General features: G+C 45.4%; 1 protein-coding gene across 1 annotated transcript; it reads right to left on the bottom strand.

Moving 5' to 3' along the window:
• Positions 1-1956: 1956 nt before the first annotated feature.
• taf6l (TAF6-like RNA polymerase II, p300/CBP-associated factor (PCAF)-associated factor) lies at positions 1957-14551 on the bottom strand. The gene is made up of 12 exons (XM_066718828.1): positions 14404-14551; positions 13294-13492; positions 11810-11896; positions 11506-11656; positions 9307-9357; positions 8875-8969; positions 8653-8727; positions 7013-7233; positions 6362-6494; positions 6066-6194; positions 3626-4125; positions 1957-3316 (listed from the first exon to the last, which is right to left on the bottom strand). The coding sequence occupies exons 2-12, from the start codon at positions 13438-13440 to the stop codon at positions 2953-2955; spliced, it is 1953 nt and encodes a 650-aa protein (XP_066574925.1). The 5' UTR covers positions 13441-13492; positions 14404-14551; the 3' UTR covers positions 1957-2952.
• Positions 14552-15713: the final 1162 nt, after the last annotated feature.

Below are 15713 nucleotides of genomic sequence, written 5' to 3'. Positions count from 1 at the left end.
TGCGGGGCTGAGCTGTAAAAGCGCCGCTATTAGGAGCTTTTAGGGTCTGTGGGGCCGGGCCGGGCCGGGCACCTGGGGGTCGCTCGCCTGCTCACCCTGTCTGAAGCTCACAGTGCAACACAAAGCGCTGCGGGCTTTTTCCCTTGTTGCGTTTCTGCTGCACACATATTGCACAAGCCGCTGAAAGCAGGACAGTAGTGGGGCTTTTTTATTTTAACTCCCATCTTCACGAGCACGGGAGGGGTGTTTTACGAAGCCTATCTGACAGCAAAAAAGTACATTAAAATGATACTTACTTGCAAGTTGCGGGCTGGTTGCGGACGCGGCTGTGCGCTGCGGGCTGCAGCTGTGCTGGTGCGCTTCGAGCCGCCGCCTGCGCAGATCTTCTCCATTAACTGTGAGCGGAGCCGCAGCCACGCCCTCTGTCCAGCGCAGTGCGCATGCGCGGAACCAGCGCGACTGCTTTGAGAAGCAAGAAAACTCTACAAACACAAACACGCCGAACAACTTTTGACTTGTATATACAACATATGCCTTAACTCACACCATATCACCATGCATTTACATCTATAGTAATAATACTCGTTATAATATTGCACTTTAGCGACTCTATTTCACAGTAAACCCATGCGAGCGAAGGGGAATAGTTTCGAGATTGTGTAAAACTCACACCGCAACCTGTGGTGCGATACTGTGATTTATGTCGTGTACGTGCATTTTCCGTGCAATGTGCTGCTGTGTATATCACTCGGTGTCGAGTGTCGCTCTGGGGAGTGTAGGTGTGGGCGAGCTGCTTAAGTTTGGGAGATTGGAGTGAATCCCAAAGCCACCACCCCCTTAAAAATGCATCACGTATCATTGCATGTGAGCCGTTGGAACAAATCTGCAAATATGGGCGCAAATCAAATCATTGTCTTATGGTTGTCGTTCAAACACAATGAAAATAAACACCAGCGGGCGCTGGGATGCTCTGCACTATAAGGGTCTAAATGAACATTTGCCTGAATGGCGAGGAAGTGTGGTTTTCATTCATGTGGGGGTCTACTGCTATACCTGCATCATCACTCCATATGCAGAGGCCAGTCTGAAGGGAAAGGCACTATATAGTGATTAAGCAGCAAGAACGCCCCGCCGGCGCTGCCTCCAGACAGACCGGTTCACACAGTGCTGTGCGGCGGCCTCATGCCCCGGGCTGCTCGGCCCTCTCGCATGGTTTAATTTATTTGACTCATTAATTGTGTATGTCTATTAATGATTCCCTGCCTGTGTAATGCATTAGCGTTTGAACAGGGCAGGCCGGGTTTGGGGCTGTGGGTCCAAGGAGACCCTGCCACTGTACCTCAATTGCTCCAGCTGTATAATCAGGTAGGCTAAATGTCTGTAAAATGTACTGTAAGTCTGGATAAGTGCGTCTGCTGAGAAATATAATAAAAAGGTGTTGAAGCGTGTAGTACATTTCTCCTCAACAAAGAGTGGCATCACTTTGCTCAAGAATTGTTATTATCCATAACAGTTGATATGTTTGTTTCAACTACACAGACACACATTTGTGGTGCCAAATGTAAACTGTTTCCACCTATTTTTATTTTTAAAGAAATTTAAAAATTGCTTTGTTTCTGATTTTAAAAATAATTAAGCATTTTCCCCCACATGTAGTACTATCACAATGTTTATAGTTTAAATGAATGCTAAATAATTTGAAAAATAAATGCTTGCCGTTTAGATAAGCATTTAACAAAAAGCCATTAAATAAATATTTAACTTAAATCTTACATCTGGAACTCACATAATCAATATTTGGTTTTTGAATAATTATTGCAGTTAATTCTTATATCTCAGACTCACAAATTAAATTTAGCCTATAGCTTTGAATAAATATTTAGCTTAGGAGCTAAATGCTTTCATCTCCAGCTACGCAGTCTTCAAGTAAACAATCATAATAATAATAAAAACAAATGAATGATAAAAGCTTTATTCACCACCTGACATCAATGCTTCAGACCCTGGGCAACCCAAGCACCCCTCGGTCTCGCTCTTGCTCGAGTCTGCTGGGCCATGGAGAGCGCTATCTCCGCTGCAGATCAGAGTGGGAGACGTCGATTGCCCATTTATTCCCTATGGTTGTCTTTAGACCTGATCCCAAGCGACGGACAAATCTGTGCATGCTGTTCCACAATATTCCCCCCCCGCCGTTCAGACAGTGTTTCCCATTCCAATTCCGTGTGTAATTCCTTTTGCCATTCAATTCAAACTCCAGCATGTCCAATGTCATATAATAATAAAAAATAAAAAATAAACTATCTGTTCTGATGAAGTTCACCAGGCGCTACACCACACACGCCAGCAGGGCATTCTTTTCCCCCTGCCAGTCCTTCAGCTACATGCCCACAAGATGCCCAGGTGAAAAGCTGTACTGAAAACGTGCACCCTCGTCAGCTCATCACGACCCATCAGTGGTAACCAACCCGGGATGCTCCGGCACACAAGGAGTCCAAACAAACTCACAAACAACCAATCGCACAAATCCAGTTCCGCTGATCCGAATTCATCTCTCTAGGTGCGTAGGATTCCCTTGCTCTTGACTCTAATGGACAAATATTTTACAGTTTCTTAAAAAAAGTGCCAGTTCCCCTTCCTGTATCAGTACATAGTTCCCATTACAAGGTTCCTCCACAGGCCCAACTCCAGGAGCTCAGTCCAGGCTCTGGTAAGGACAGAGTCGTGGTGCCAGGCCCCAATGTGCCAGACTCCAGTGCTGTGCCAAGTTGGGGGTCAAGTTGGCAGGCAGTTGGGGGCGGGGCAAACTTTAATGTTGTTTAAGGGGAGTATTTGTGTCAGTCTACCAGTGTGTGTGTGTGTGTGTGTGTGAGTCTCAGTGTGTGTGTCAATCTACTAAATTCCAAGAGCTTTTACCCACAATGCCATGCTGTCAGCAGTCCGAGCCCCGCGCCCCTAGAGCGGGAGGTGCAGGGAATAGTGGGAGCAGGTCCAGCGCCGGACCGGCTTCCCCACCCGGCCGATGACGGGTAGCTTGTGTGCGTAGCCGCGGGGGGGCAGGGTGGTGAGGGGGGCCGGGGGGGAGAAGCTGGTCTGGAACCGTCTCCCCTGGCAACGGCGGCCCATCTGCCGGCCCCCGATCAGGAAGGAGAAGCCGGGGGGGCTGGCCTGCGGGGGTGGGAAGCGGGCCTTGGGGAAGATGTCACGGGGTGGGGCGCCGCCACTGCTGGCCCCGATGCCGCCACCGCCCGAGCGCTGACCTGCCCGAGAGGAGGAGCGGGAGCGAGGGACAGAGGAGGAGGAAGAGCGAGAGATCGACCTGGAGAGAGAGAGAGAGGGAGAGGAGAGAGGCACTCAAACCCACGATAGAAATTCCATATATGAAAACCATTCAAATTCCTCCCAGTGTCCTGTTGTGATCTCTCTCCCTTGGTACAAGAGCACAGGGGTGGGGTTAAATAGAGGAGGGGGAGAGAGAGAAACAAAGAAGAGAGTGAGAAAAAAGTGGGAGAGGGAGGGAGGGAGAAAGAAGGAGAAGAAGGAGAAAAAGGGGGAGAGTGAGGGAGGGAGAAGGGGGAAAGGGAGACAGAAGGAAGCCAACCAACCAACCAACCAACCCAGCACCTACCTGCCGGTGGCAGGGGAGGCCAGGCTGGGTGGGGTGGGGTCGGGCCGGGGGCTGCCCTCGTCGCGGGGGCTGATGTTGAGGTTGGCGGTGAGCTGGGGCATCTTGCGGGCGTTGGTGTCCATGTTGGTTGCGCCACCAGGGGGGTCTTTCTTGGCGTCGGCAGGGTGGAGCGGGGTGGTGGGGGGGGCGCTGCCCGGCGGGGGGCCAGTGCTGAAGCGCACGGCCAGGCTGTCCCCGAAGAAGGAGTACAGCTCCCCATACATAGTGGGCAGCGGCACGGGCACCCCCCCCTCCCAGGGGCAACCGGCACCCCCCACGCCCCCTGCCTGCAGGTGGCTGGCGATGCCGAGGACGGCCTCGGACAGCGGCTCTGGGGGGGGGCTGAGACCGGGAGAGCTCTCCCTGCCCCCCTGTGTGCCCCCCCCCTCATGACCGCCGCCCACCGCTGCCGGCGCAGACAGAGACTGGGCTTTCATCTTCAGCAGCCTCTCCACTGCCACCTGCAGGGCAGACAGGGAACAGGATTCATACAGCTTTTCAAAAGTCAAATTCAAGCACTTTTCAAGTACTTTCTAGGTGCACGGTCAAAGTTTTTCCAGCACCTCGCAGCCTTGGTAAACTAAACCTTCTCATATTTAAATCAGGTTGATATTAAATCAATATAAATCAATCTTACAATCAGTCAAATTAGTGAACACCAGTACACAGTAACTTCAGTTTTAATTAAAGATTTAGTGACAATTGTTTTAAACATGCAAAATATAAAAAACTACATAAATACTTTTCTTTGTACATGGAAGTTCAATATTCAACAAGCAAATGTAAAATAGAGCATAACATGAAGTTCTACGAGTCAATCCATTCAGTATGCTCACTTATGGTCAAAACATCATGTTTATTCTCTTCAAAACAACCAAGTATAAGTTCATATATCCTTAACCTAGTAAACGGTGACGGTCTTTATGTTATAGAATCTCCCTCAGCTACAAATTCTTTGCGTTAGTATCTGCTGGTCTCCGCTTTTTTATTTTTTTAAATGGAATTACACATTATAATAATTGAATACCAATACTAAACCATCAACATGTCCACATACCGGCAATAATATATATATATTTGTAAATACCTTGTACTGGACAAATTATTTTGTTTTTGATAGGGTTAAGCGATTACCTAATTTTAGAAACTTTTTAGTTTGTTTTTACCTTGTGCCAGTGCTGACTGACACTCCTCCCCACGAATGTATCAGCGTCTCTTTCTCGTTTTGTTGCAGTTGTTCTACTGGTATGCTTATTGCTTTGCTAGTCTGAAAAAGCATATTCTATTGATCTATCTTTTTAGTAATTTAATTCTAATTAAATCAATGTTTATTGACTATTTAGTGTACAATGATCAATTGAATACACATATGCAACAGTTATTCTTATTATTACGTCTCTTGGTTGCGGTTGTGCTTATTGCTGTGCATGTCTGAAAAATAAAGGCTTATTCTGTCGTATTCTAGTACTTTTATATGTTTATTTTGTCTAATTTACATTGATTATTTAAATACACAAGCACAATTATTATATTATATACTTGTAGAAAACCTATACACTATTTTTAAGTCAAGCAACTTAAACTCTAAACTCACTCTACAGCGCGGGGGGAACTCATTGCACATGTGCACACATGACGCTGATGTGCACATACATGACTGCACACAGAAAGAGGAATTGTCAGCAAACCATCAAACACGTGCCTACAGTGGCCATTCACGTCTAGAAATTATGGGAAATTCCCTGCCGTTTACCTTTGGCATAACTCGACAGCGCAGACTCCCACAGTGGAAATTTGAATCTTATTCTTGCAAACCTTAATGCTGTCCGCAAATGTGGACCTTGTTTTAACCATAGTTTATATTCAACTTTATCGAGCCACCTCTCTTTTAAGCGGCAGCATTCCTGCACATTTGCCACACTGGGCGCTGATGTGCGCTGTGTCAGCGGCTCACACTCGCAGCGCATCAAACACACCAGCAGATCAAACAGGAGTCGTACTGGCCGCAGCATAAAGCAATCAACTGGCTCTCCAACCACTGTAGTTATATCCCGAAGTTAATTCATTTAATCAGATTGCCAAAATTCCAGCACTTTCAAGCACTTTATTCAAAATTCAAGCACTTTCACAATCTTGAAAATACCACCTTACAATTCAAGCATTTTCAAGAATTTCAATCACCTGTACGAACCCTGAGGGAACAACACACACACACAGACACGCACAGATGCACAGACATACAGAGAAGAATTACCAGTCATCATTATTATTAGTACTACTACTATTATTATACCATTATATTATTGTTAACATTATTATTGCGATTTCTATTACTTAATTTCCTTTCTCCCATTCATAAAATCTACAAAAAATTCTTGAAATAATCTCTTTGCAATCTCACCAGGATGGCTCCGTAGACCTTGTGTCCGTCGGCCTTGACCTGGGCATTGGACACCGAGTAGTCGTCCAGCACAGCCTGCAGGTTGGACCAGTAGGCGGGGAGGTGGGGGTACAGCACGCGCTCCACTGCCTGGCACAGAGAGGGAGGGGGATCAGGGGTCAGCGCCATGGACTGCAGCCCTGAACTTCATACTGAACATTGTCCTGTACTGCACACACAGCAGAGACTGACACGCAGGACAGGACAGGATGAGACACGGGTCTCCTAGTACAGACAGACAGAAGGAGCCGCCCCACCTTCCAGCCCAGGGCGTGCAGCCCCACGACGGCGCCGTAGTGCGAGCAGAGCGGGCGCACCGGGTCGGACAGCACCTTCTGCAGGGACAGCAGGATCTGGTGGTACAGGCCGCTCACCAAGTCACCATGAGTCCTGGAGAGGAGTGGGGGCAGGGGCGGGGAGAGAGAGAGAGAGCACTGTGATCGCTGCAGAGTACATCACAACCGGCCACAAGGCCAGAGAATAACACAACCACGTCTCCTTACCATGACCACCAACACAGCACGCAAGCCCTGTCAATCTCTGTGCATACGTGTAAAATAGTTGTACATACATGTACATTTTTTACTTTTATTTTGTTATTGCATTTATTCTATTTACTGTGTGTGTGTCAATGATTTGGCAACACTTGTGCAAACTTGTCATGCCAATAAAGCTTGCTTTGAATTTGAGAGAGGGGAAAGGGTAGAAAGAGATAGAGAAGGGAAAAGAGAGAGACAGAGAGAGAGAGAGAGAGAGGAAAGAAAGCCCAATCACTGAATCAACGCCTTGGGCTGGAATCAATGCTGGGATACATCTCAAAAGCCAGGAGACCACTGTGCGGGACCAGTGGCCAGCAGGCCGGCCCTGGGGAAAAACCACTGCTGAGGATGACGAGGGAGCAAGGGTACCAGAAGATGTGGCTGAGTAGCAGGGCGGCGTAGTCCCGCAGTGTCCAATGGTCGTTCAGGGGGTTGATGGAGGCGGCCAGGGGCTCCAGGATGCAGTACATGACGCTGGACACCAGGCTGCGCACGTATGAGCCCAGGTACAGGAAGCGGTTCTGCACCAGGCTCTTCACCATGTGCAGCAGCCGGTTCAGCTGCTCCAGGTCATGGCTCACCGACTTCACCTGTGAGAGACACACCGATATAGTGACACTGGTGTAGACACACACACACACATACTCACTCGCTCGCGCACACACTCACTTCACCTGCGACACACTTGAGACCTGCTAGAGACATGTGCTGGTATAGAGACACTGGTGTAGAGAGACAGACTCAGACACACACACTTCACCTGTGAGAGACACATGATATATACACACACATGATTATATAGATACAGACATACACATGGTTATATAGACACACAGGTGTAGAGATAGAGGCACACAGGTGTAGACACACACTCTGGTATATATACATGTAGTTATATAGACAAAAAAACACTGGTTTATACACACATGGTTATATAGACACAGACACACACACACACACTGTTATATAGACATACACATGCAGGTGTAGAGATAGAGACACACATTTGTAGACACACTCTAGTGTAGGGATACACTGGTATATACACACATAGTTATATAAACAAATACACACACTGGTATAGACACACACGGTTATATACACTCAGGTATATACAGACACATGGGCTGCGTTCACAACACTTTTGTTTTGGCTACATTATAGACAGGAGTCTGCGCATTACATCACGGTCTGTGCAGACGGAGCGTGGACAGCTCTGGTAGAGGAACTAAAGCCCGGGGAAAACAAAAGTTTTGAGCAGAGTCGGTGTTGAGAGAAGTCCTAATCACGGAAGTGGATACGATTGAAGTTCCCTTCGTGCTCCACCAGCTTCATAATTTACAGTGTAATCAGAAAAGGGTCAATTTCATCAGTTTATATCAGATTAGGTAGCTTTACGACTCTTTATCTTTCATTAGTAGATTTTTTTTTATTCCTGCTCATTGTTGGGACACTGAAAGGTTAATCACATACTGATCAAATTAATTACCAATGTTTTATTGTATGTACAATATTATATTTACATTATATTTATATTCGAATCAACATTAAATGTGTGATTTGAATACACATGTAAAATATTTTGTATGTATTTCCTTGCCAGGTGTGCAACTTACAAATGCACATCATACGTGGAAATGAGGTTGTAATGTAAATGTACACCACTAAAACATGCATATTATTTTATTGTGGAACTGTCAAGCTTTAAAATATTATATTTCTGTTGTACTTTGCCATATCTAGCATGAAATTCATATGATCCTTCATGACATGACTCAAGGGTGATTCACACCCCTGACTAGGTGGCACTGGCCCACGCAGTGAGCTCTGTCTCTGGTTGACACACGTCTTTGTCACACAGCGCTCGTTTATTGTTGTGAAACTGCAGCTGCTCCAGCGCAGTCCCTCTTGAGAAGCTGTGCAGACTTTTAAGCCTGTGAACGCAGCCGTGGTTATACAGACACATGGTTACACAGACACACACACACTTTATTTTCAGGGAAACTCACCCCACTGATGACATACACAAAGTAGGGCAGGAGGGCAGCGATTTTGGAGTTTGACTGGAGATCCAGCAAGGCCACCTGGAGCAAAGAGGGGGAGGAGGAGGGAGGGAGGGAGGTTTTGTTTGTTTGGCTTATGGTTTGAGGAGGGAGGGGAGTGTTTAATGTTAATATCGGGGACTAAGGGAGGGGTGGGTGTATAACGGGAACCCCAGTGTGGAGTCTGACCTTCATGAGGTGCTGGTCATCGCCCAGGATGGCGCGGGTCACCTGCTGGTAGTACTTGTGGAGGTCATCCGAGAGCGTCTGCACCGCGCTGGGCACTGCGGGCACAGAGGGCACACCGGGGTCTCAAACACACCCGCACTGTAAATGTATGGTTTAATCATCTTCAGGAGCTGAGAAAGCCACTTACTACAATCACACCCCTTCAGAGAGCAACTCACCTGGTACAATGTCTGTCAGTCAGTCAGTGTGTCAGTCAGTATGAGGTCACACCTGGACGCTCTAATTTCTCCACCCACAATTCCCTGCAGCCCCAGCCTTGAAACCAGCTAGGGGAATTCACTGGTGCTGGTAAAATAAATAAAACCTGGCCCTGCAGGCACCCAGGGGAGCCACAGGGGGTTGCTGTGAGGGAATGTGTGCAGTTGCTCTTACCCGTTCCCTGGGGCTCCAGGTTCCCCTTCCCATCCAGATAGGACACCTGCACTGCAAGACAGAGACAAGACACCATCAGCACACAGTACACACGTCACACATAAGTGTCAGGACTGTGTCAGGACTAGGGCTCTGCCGGTAAACAGTATAGCACCATATGGTTAAAGCTTTTTCTGTCAGGCTAATTGAGGTGAGTGAGAATAAAGTGTGATCCTAACTTCGACTCCTGTTAACCATTAAACAAGAACATACATTTGGCTATTTTTTTTTCCTATTATATTCATCTCATCTTAATCATTGTAGGCTACATTTACTATTCAGTACTGTTATGATAGGAAAGGATGCTTGGCCTCCAAAGATTTGATAATGTGATCAAACTATTACAAATAATAGTATTAGGCTCCATTTAAGAATTGTTTTTAAAATGAATAGCAAAGCATTGCAACTCTTATACGATCATCGTTAAGCCAAGCTAAGTAAATATGCATTGTTATTTTTGGCAGGAACCTCCACACAAACTAATTGAAAGCACGTTTGATACACTTTGATTGAACAATAAAACAGAATTAGAAAGTGAATTTGAATAGTCTTCCTACATCTTAAAACATTTCCAAACAACGCCCCCCCCTCCCCAACTCCGACCCCTCAGTAATACTGGGCACCACTGTGAATTGTTCATTGGGCTGTGCCGGTGACAGATTTTTGTTATCGATATATCGTTGAATTCACTGTGGTGATCGGTATGCTTTGTTCAGCTATTTTGAAAAAGTAGGAGTGTTTTATTGTTTCAGTTTTATTATTCAATCAAACAGTAGAACTAGTTACTAAACAAATACAAAATTAAAATTAAAACACAAACTGAATAAAATAAAGGTTTAAAAGAAAGATGTGCAAATTACATTGCAAAGTGTTATGACTTAAAATCACAACTTTAAAAGGAGCATTTGAAGTAGGCTTTTTAGATTTAAATGCAAATTTTAAAGAACTGTATGTAAATGAATCGGTTTTAAAGTTGTTGTTGTGGTGGTTGTTTTTAAGTGTTACAAATGTGTGCTTTCAGTGATGTGGAGGTTCCATGCCAAAAATACCAACATGACTGTCTGGCTTTAACAATGATCGCATCAGAGTTGCAATGTTTCTTTATTCGTTTTAAAAACAATGTATAAGTGGAGCCTAAGTTACCTGTCAATTTGTTATGCACTTTTCATTATGAGTTTTTAATCACAAACGATAAGGTCAACGTCAAAAGAGTGTCATGAAAGTTTTCTTTTTGGAAATCACTACTTATGCTGTGCTAAAAACAAATAGCGCTATAATCATAAATAACAGATTCAGTTCATATTCATGTACAAATTACATAAATAAAACCCCAATAGATCTATTAATAAATTATAAATAACATTCAGTATTCAATTCAGTAGCTACATAAATAAAACCTGATCCCTTTAATTTATATTGAATACTTCTTAATGTCCTACAATGATTGCAAAACAGCCTTTAATTAAACCCTACAGTAGTCTTTTCAACTTAATCTCACCCCTTTTTATTGATAACTCCAGCTACATGTTGAAACTAAGCAGGCTTCCTATAGAAGCTATAGAACTATCATGCATTACTCTGTCAGCTGCTTACATGGGGTGCTGTTCACGTTGCGCAGACTTTCCTCATTCTGCACAGAATCTGCAGAGTCTGACCATTTTGTCAATGAATGCTCACTCTCTGCAGATTCTGTGCAGAATGACTGAAGTGAATGACTAAAGCCACATAGTTTTCAAAACCTCAATGCATGAGATTTGTCACTTGAAAAAAAGACCAGTCAGCCTGAGCTGGGATAGGGTGGGGGGGTTTGAGTTTGTTGAGCATGCCACAGGGGTGCACGAGGGGGTGGGGACATGCATGTTGCATAGTTTGTTCGAAATGTGTGATATGCGTGTGATTTCAGAGCATTCAATGCTCTCAAACAAAACAAAAATAGCCCACAATGATAAAAAATAGAGTACTATAATAGGAACAAATGCCCTAATGTATTTTCTGGTGTTATAGACAATGAGGAATCTAATCTAGGAAATGTTATGCTCGCAGAACTTGTTCATGGTTTTGAGTTCTTCTGCCTCATGAACACCCCCTCCAATTCACTAAAGCAAAAGTAGCAGGTGTGTGGAGGCAGAGTTAGAGTCCATACGCTGTGCCGTGCCGTACCTCGCACCATGGTCTCCGCACAGCCCTTAGGGATGTTGGTGGCCAGGGCCAGCTCCACCAGGTTGATCTCACGGTCCTCCACGAAGTACAGCTCCCCCTCCTTGATGGGCCGGAAGGGCAGAGCGTCTGGGGCCCCGTGCCCACACACCGCCTGGGGGCAGGGGAGGAGGTCAGCAGGGGTCAACAGAGGTCAACAGAGCGATCAATGGGTTTAAGAAATAATTGTATTATTATTAATAAATATTAGTCCACACGGGCTCCATTCTGGGCCTATAATGACAGTAACGTCAGTGTGAGTGCCCACCTCCACGTTGCTCCAGCGCAGGGCCCTGTTGAAGTCCTCCACAGTCAGTTTCCTGCGCTTGGCATGTCGCATGAACTGAGAGCTGCTCTGTGGAGACACACACACCCATAGATTGGATAACTGGTAAGAGATCCAACGAGTTCTGTGATTTGATGTCAGTTCCTTTTCCTGTATCCTTAAGGTAAGTCCTACTCTAAATAGTGTCTAATACAATAATAAACTTTGCATTGATTAGACATACAATAATGTTTTTGATAAATACTGATGACTGAAACTGTTGTTAACCAATGTATTTTTGTGTGTTTTGTAGGGTATCAAAACATATGTATACCTGATAGTGTCCATAGGGAAAGAGAGACGTGGCACTGTTTACATTTTTTATTACGGGGTTAAAGAGTTAATGCAGACATAAACAAAAGATGTTTAAATGCACTATTAAGGCAAAAAATACACACACACACCATTGACAGCACCAGTGTGCACCACTCCACGAACATACATACACACATGCATACACCAGTAAGCCAAAGACCCCACCACACACACACACACAGCCTGACCCACACATACCCTGAATGCAGTTACACAGAGGGACAGTAATAGGGCACTATTGTGTTCCTTTGAATTTCATCCAACTAACTGGATTAATAGACTTGGCCTGTTTCACAGAGCAGTTTGGCCGGTACAGGGATCCTGATTGACTCAACTAGTGCAATAAACTCAACTGAGTGCAATAAACTACTACACTGCTGGCTCCAGTCTGGGACCCTATACTATACTATAGTCCCCACAGCACTGGCTCCAGTCTGGCCCCTATACTATACTATAGTCCACAGAGCGCTGGCTCCAGTCTGGCCCCTATACTATACTATAGTCCCCACAGTGCTGGCTCCAGTCTGGACCCTATACTATACTATAGTCCCCACAGCGCTGACTCCAGTCTGGGCCCCTATACTATACTATAGTCCCCACAGCGCTGGCTCCAGTCTGGGCCCCTATACTATACTATAGTCCCCACAGCACTGGCTCCAGTCTGGGCCACTATACTATACTATAGTCCACAGAGCGCTGGCTCCAGTCTGGCCCCTATACTATACTATAGTCCCCACAGTGCTGGCTCCAGTCTGGACCCTATACTATACTATAGTCCCCACAGCGCTGACTCCAGTCTGGGCCCCTATACTATACTATAGTCCCCACAGCGCTGGCTCCAGTCTGGGCCCCTATACTATACTATAGTCCCCACAGCACTGGCTCCAGTCTGGGCCACTATACTATACTATAGTCCCCACAGCGCTGACTCCAGTCTGGGCCCCTATACTATACTATAGTCCACACAGCGCTGGCTCCAGTCTGGCCCCTATACTATACTATAGTCCCCACAGCGCTGGCTCCAGTCTGGCCCCTATACTATACTATAGTCCTCACAGCGCTGGCTCCAGTCTGGCCCCTATACTATACACATTCACTCCATCTCTCAGTACCTGTGTGGCCTCTCTCAGGCGGTAGCACACATCCTCGGCCAGCAGGGCGGCGATGTCGTCACTCAGCTCCACGCCAGCGCTCTCCGCCATGAGCCTCACAGAGTCACGTGGCACCTCAGCAAAGCGCCTCTCCTCCCGGTCCCCCATCGCCACAGTGCCCCCGCAGGATACCCCAGGCACAGCAGGCACCACACTGCGGCTGGGAGGGAGAGGACCAGATGGAAATCAACACGTGTATATCTGCTATTACTATAATCATTCTTCAAATGTATTTTTCCAACAGACTGCCTTGACCAGGGTGACTGAAAGCCATCACAAAATATACAGTCTCAAAATATTAGACATATAACATAAATAAAACAACAAAATCAAATGTCCTAATTAAAAGTCATCTAAAAGCAAGTACAAAAGACAAGACAAGATTTTGTTAAGAAGTACATACTAACTTTTCAGTCATTCCAAGACAATGAGATTAAGGAGGACTACAGTACAGGACACTACAGTACAGTACAGCAGGGTCTCCAGCCCTGGTTCTGGAAAGACGTAGTCCAGTACCTCCCTGTTCTCATTTCATTGTCATTTTACTAACATAACTGAATTTATGCCTCTGATCTTATAGTCCCCGACTGAAGACACTAGGACTCTCCGGCACCAAGATTACAGTGCCCTGCTTTGAGCCCACAGGGTTTGACACGAACTCAAGGCTGCCTGTTCCCACGGATGCGGACAGCCTGCAGACACACAGCCCAGCAGCACTGAGCATAACTTTCTACAAATCCATATCCGACCCCGACCCACGAAATGACCCTCTTGCACTAACTGTGCAGGAATTAAAAGCGCCATAGCCCCATCTGTACAGCGGCCTCCGTCCGACCACCATATGCGCTGCGTTGTTTCGTGCCGTATCTTTACATGCATGTAAAATGTGGGTTTCCAGGACTTTAACATAACGATGCAAATTGAATGAATGCAACTCATATCTGCAGTGTATCATTATAAGCGTACTCTGGTCGCTTGGTTCACTATTCAATAGATACAGATATTACTTTAATCCTGCGAGCCCCTGCTTCTCTACACTGGTAACCGGACTGCGTATGTCGAGGCCCCTACCGTCGGTTGTTAGGACTCCGTTGTTTTGCCCGGCTACTTGATTCCTCAATTCTTTCCTGCTTTTCTTCTGTTCATTTCCCTCTCTGTCTTCCTCAGCGACACCCACTCTCCTGCACACACAACTTCCGGGACGCTCACAGCACCCGCCCCCTCCGCCACGGGATTGGTCAAGCGATCTCTCACTCAAGCAGTGACGTATATTTAAAAATAATGCATTTGTCAGAGTGAAAAATTGGCTCTTAATAATAATAATAATAATAAGAGGTACATTATAACTGTGATGTTAATATCCTTTTTATTATGATATATAATTCGATTATAATTATTGTTCTTAATTATTATTAATATTATTATTATTATTATTATTATTATTATTATTATTATTATTATGTAGTTATGTATGTATTTATTTATTAATTAGCAGACGCCCTTATCCAGGGCGACTTACAGCATATAAGCACCATACAAAAGTGAAATAAAACAGTAAAAAACTAGAATGCTAAAATTTCTGGAGAAACTTTGTCTGAATGTGAAAGTATTTTTGAGTACTGAGTTGTATATGGGTACTACAGTATTTGCTGTAGTACCGTAGTATGTACTATAGTACATTGCAAGGTACTACAATATAATATAGAATATAGTATATCACAGTATTTGTTGTAGTTCTATAGTAAATATTATAGTACAAAGGTGCACAAACTCAACTTCTCTGCCATTGGCACCTGCGCACGTCACTCAGAATGGCACCCTTCCCACTTCCTGTTCTATAAAACATGACGTCTGTGCAGGTTCGTCCTCTTTTACCATTTCGGTGGACCTGAGAACGCGAGCTCTCTGGATCTTGTTTGTGCATAAGACCTTACCTGTCTTTTCTGTATTCGGTTGGCTGGGTTCACGACTGTGTTGTTCACCACCGTCTTCATCACTGTGTCTATTTGTTTTGTGTTAGTTATTTGATAGCTATCCAATTCTGTTCCATTCACATACCAGGGCTCTGGCTATGCATTTGGTTTCAGTTTCGAAAACAAATAGAGCTTTTAAAAATAAATAGTCATGTCTATATAGTGCCTTATATATTCCAACTTCTTGCTGTGTTGGTTTTTCCTTCACAGCAGGAGGGCTAGCAGCAGCAGTAAAATCTGAGGCCTGACTGCCTGGCCTAAGCCTCGGTGTGTTGTAAGAGATCTCACCCATGTGAGAGGCTCCTCTGCCAGCTTGCGCCCACACTACAGACCGCAACTGTGGCTGTAGGAGATCTCGCTCTCTCAGCTTGCTGGGATTGAGCTCTGCTTCGCTCCTCGTCCATGTAT

Source organism: Amia ocellicauda, chromosome 12 (assembly GCF_036373705.1).
Source record: "Amia ocellicauda isolate fAmiCal2 chromosome 12, fAmiCal2.hap1, whole genome shotgun sequence".
Taxonomy (NCBI): Eukaryota; Metazoa; Chordata; class Actinopteri; order Amiiformes; family Amiidae; genus Amia; species Amia ocellicauda.
Note: the sequence above shows the minus strand (reverse complement) of the source record. Positions and strands in the feature narration are given on the sequence as shown.

Excerpts from the sequence above, each read along its gene's own strand:
- taf6l (XM_066718828.1), bottom strand. The coding sequence starts at position 13,440 with ATGGGGGACCGGGAGGAGAGGCGCTTTGCTGAGGTGCCACGTGACTCT. Across the intron at positions 11,657-11,809 it reads TGCGCTGGAGCAACGTGGAG|GCGGTGTGTGGGCACGGGGC; the intron begins GTGGGCACTCAC and ends CCCTGCCCCCAG. Across the intron at positions 7,234-8,652 it reads TTGTGTATGTCATCAGTGGG|GTGAAGTCGGTGAGCCATGA; the intron begins GTGAGTTTCCCT and ends TGTCTCTCACAG.